This window comes from Atta cephalotes (genome assembly GCF_000143395.1).
Source record: "Atta cephalotes unplaced genomic scaffold scaffold00084, whole genome shotgun sequence".
Taxonomy (NCBI): domain Eukaryota; kingdom Metazoa; phylum Arthropoda; class Insecta; order Hymenoptera; family Formicidae; genus Atta; species Atta cephalotes.
Window position 1 is genome coordinate 81,858 of NW_012130148.1, and position 3,775 is coordinate 85,632.

Consider the following 3,775-nt stretch of genomic DNA (forward strand, 5'->3'; position numbering starts at 1 on the left):
GTGTGTGTGTGTGTGTGTGTGTGTGTGTGTGTATATAATATAGCGAGTACTGTTATATCTCCATAGCGGAACGCAATGAAGATATAACACGGCTTTAAATCGGTATGCTGTGGAGTGCTACGGATTTAACTGCTTCGAGCGCGACGATGACTTGAGACCATGATTTCGTTCGGGTCGTATCTCGATGTGAGACCGTTAAAGGAAATGCTCTCCGACAATGCGCGCGACTGATCGACGGCGTTCGAAAGGAATTGCTCAACACTAATTGGAGCGAAGGAATCGACAACGGTTCGCATTCCTCAATGTCATCATCCTCCAGGAGCTGACGCAAGCGCCGTTAATAGCCGTATCGGTCGGAGTTCGATCCGGCAAACGGATCCCGCGATCGAACAAAGCATTTCGCGCCAGGGTTATATGGGACAATCCATTCTCACGAGGACGAGGGGGCAGGAAAGTTCTGCGACAAGTGACGCGTAATGACGATGACCTAATGAACTATTCTCCGCTAGGGATCGACAAATCGACTGTCTATCGTCGACGGTCTCCAGCTTCGCTTAACGTCGGAGACGAAGCAAATCGAGTATGTTTGCGTACCGGCGATTGCTTTGACCCAAGGCGCGACCTCCGACTGGTCGCGTCATTTCTCTTCGATGACATTATCTAGACACAACCCTTGAGAAGGTGTGTTCGGTCATTGTACAGTTTTTAGATACTTCATAGATACGTTCGATGCGCCGCCAATAGCTGATTACAGTATTATAATAACCGATTTAATTGTGCACAGTAATTGTGATAAAAAAATATAGATAATTCGAGTAATGTATTCGAGTAATGAGAGTACAATTAACGTACTCTCTAAAACTTTTGGTGTAAATCTCATTTTAAATCTCATTTTAAACAATGAAATCTCATTCTTAAAGATTAAAAACTACAGCTCTTTTTCAAGTCTGCTCAATTTCCACTCCAAAGAACTTAGAGAATATATGTAGAAATGAGAATTAGTCAATTTTTTTGAAAGATTTTATATTTGATGAATAATCGTTTTTTAATCCTAACTTCTTCCTAACTGCCATCTTTTCAGTTTGAGAAATAGATTATTTTTTTATAAAGAGATGAACGTAACAGTGTAGTGACGAAATAGAGCAATAGAATTTACAATATTTGACAAATTGAGATTCTCTTCTATTTTTATTTATCCGATAAAGATGAATGATGTTATAATACAATTTGTCTCTCTGTTTATTAATAGTTATTCCATGCGTTTTTGAAGATAGGAAAAAGTTTTCCAAATTATATTACTGTGTAACATATCCATCTTCTTTCAAGACACTCGATCTTTAATCAAAAAATGATGGACGAGATCAGAGACCAAGCGATGCACGTATCTTTCGCTGGTCTTTTTCCTGCGCTAATAATATTAAACTTTTGTTTTCACTTACCAACGAGTGGCACCATGAGAGTGTAGATTGGCTGCGCGCCGGAAGTGGCTCTCGCGATGATCTGCAATTGCTGTAGGTAATCGATGAAGCAATTAGTGTCTGGCACCAGCTGTCTCGGTCTCACCTCGATTTCTACCGACACCGAGGACTTTTGTAAAATAGCCTAAACATATACAAATATAACACATATATTTCAATAATATCAAAATAGAAATAAATTTCAAAATTTTAACGGACTCAAATAATATCGTCTCCCTTTTTTTTTTAAATAGTCGAATATATGGAAAAGATTCTCAAAAAGAAAAAATATAAAAAAAATATCATTTTAACAAAAGTAATTAAAATAAATATCAATAATAATAAATATCAATAATAAATATAATAATAAATATCAATAAATTTGTCAAAATATTATTTTGACAAAAGTAATTAAAAATAAAATATAATATTAATAACGTTACAAAAATATATTTTTAAAATACTTAATAATTAGAAATATGATTATAATTAAAGAGGACGACATCAATGTGACGACGACACTTGAATTTCTCTTTTAATCCTAAATTTTATCTCAATTTTCCGTTATTGTATATAACGAATCTAAATCTTTTTAAAATCAATAAAATCAAGAAAATTTCATAGTTGAGTAATCGTCTCAATCTACATCCATCTTCGTGATTCTCCTCCTTGTTGGAGAGAAACGTACTGCATCTCCATACGCATTGCATGCACCTTCCACCGAGAGAGAAACAAAAAACGAGAAAAAGAGGGAAAGAAAGACAGACGCGTGTGCATGCAGCGAAAGATGCAACGGAAGACGCATTATCTTCCAATTGAATCCCACGTATGCGGATGGTGCTTGGTGAGAGAGGTAGTGGCGCGCACCGAACAATATCAGCTCAGCAGTATAGCGTGAATGCCAAATAGCCATTGTCGTAACAGAAACTACGGACTATAATGAGGCCTCTAATATTGTTTTGACGATGATCGATACACATCGTTGACCGCGAATTCATTTATAAAAAAAAAACAACATGAAAACTGCCTTCAATAATAAAGAGCTAGTTTCAAGATATTGAGCAGCTTCGTTAAAATTCAGCAAAGTATTCAGTACATGTGTTATCTCGGTTCATTAACATATTCTCAGTGACGATTTAAGGTATTTACCGCTGTCTACGATTTTCAAGTGGAATAATATATGCAAAAGTAGAATACATTAGTCATGAATCTTCTCTCACTTTCTATTTTTCGATATTCTTTATGTAATCATTATTTAAAAGCAATTTACTGACTGAATAATCATTGAAAACGTAATAATACATAATTTGAAATATGAAAAGAAAAAAATCTCTGAAGATACTAGTCATCGAATTATTTATCCATTAATCAAGTCTTTAAAATGAGTTCTCCCAAAAATTTTTTCTCCAGCAGATCTGAATTTTATAAATATAATTAATAAACACAAAATTTCTTTCAATAAATTTTTTAATAAATTAAAGTAAATAACATAAACATGCTTTTCCTCTTTTCCTCTTTTCTTGCTCGATACCAAACATTTCTTTAAATCCTTGAAAGACTGAGAGGTCTCTTAAAACGATCCTGCAATAGTCAGCGCGAATACATTCGCAACGGTATCTCAAGAATTATTCAATATCCAGAAACTCTACTCAATATTGAGGATTTGGTTTCGCACTAATGTTCGTGCGATGGCACGTCGCACGAGTCGGCGAAAAGCATGCGGGGAATCCGAAGACGAACCTAATTGCTTGCGGGGGTACGTGGATGGAATGCAAAACTAGGAGAGATCGTGCACACGCGACATCACCAAGCAAAGCCACGTCGAGCCACACTACGCCGGTGTGCAAATGTCATACACGTGTCCACGAGATTTCGATCTTTATTCTCGTCCTCTTGACATGATACATTCGCATGTTCCCATTCCGCAAAGAGTTAATAAATAGTCGGCAAATCACCCATTTCATTTTTCGACAAACTCTGTATAACGAGGGTACGAAATTAAGTTATTATAAAATAATCGTTTTCTCGATGATACAGATATATATATCCTTCTAAGAATTCATTTTTAAATACCAATGTATGCATGTATATTATATATATTGGGTTGGAAAAAAAAGCCAACCCAATTCTGCAGATTTTTGTGCTTAAAAATTATATATACAATATCTTCGTCAAAAAATAAATAAAATTTAAATTTTAAAAAAGGATTTTAAAACTTGAGATCTTTAAACTTTCGAATGGTTACTATTTTTTTAATTGTGTGAGTTTTTAATATATATATATATATATATATATATATATATATATATGTATATATA

The 3,775-nt window shown here is 34.6% G+C and overlaps 1 protein-coding gene across 1 annotated transcript in view; it reads right to left on the minus strand.

The window, feature by feature from the left end:
• The window catches only part of LOC105624640 (telomerase-binding protein EST1A), a 111,645-nt gene that overhangs the window by 6,652 nt on the left and 101,218 nt on the right, over window positions 1–3,775 (minus strand). The window contains 1 exon segment of the mRNA XM_012205997.1: window positions 1,440–1,602. Coding sequence (XP_012061387.1) covers window positions 1,440–1,602 — 163 coding nt within the window.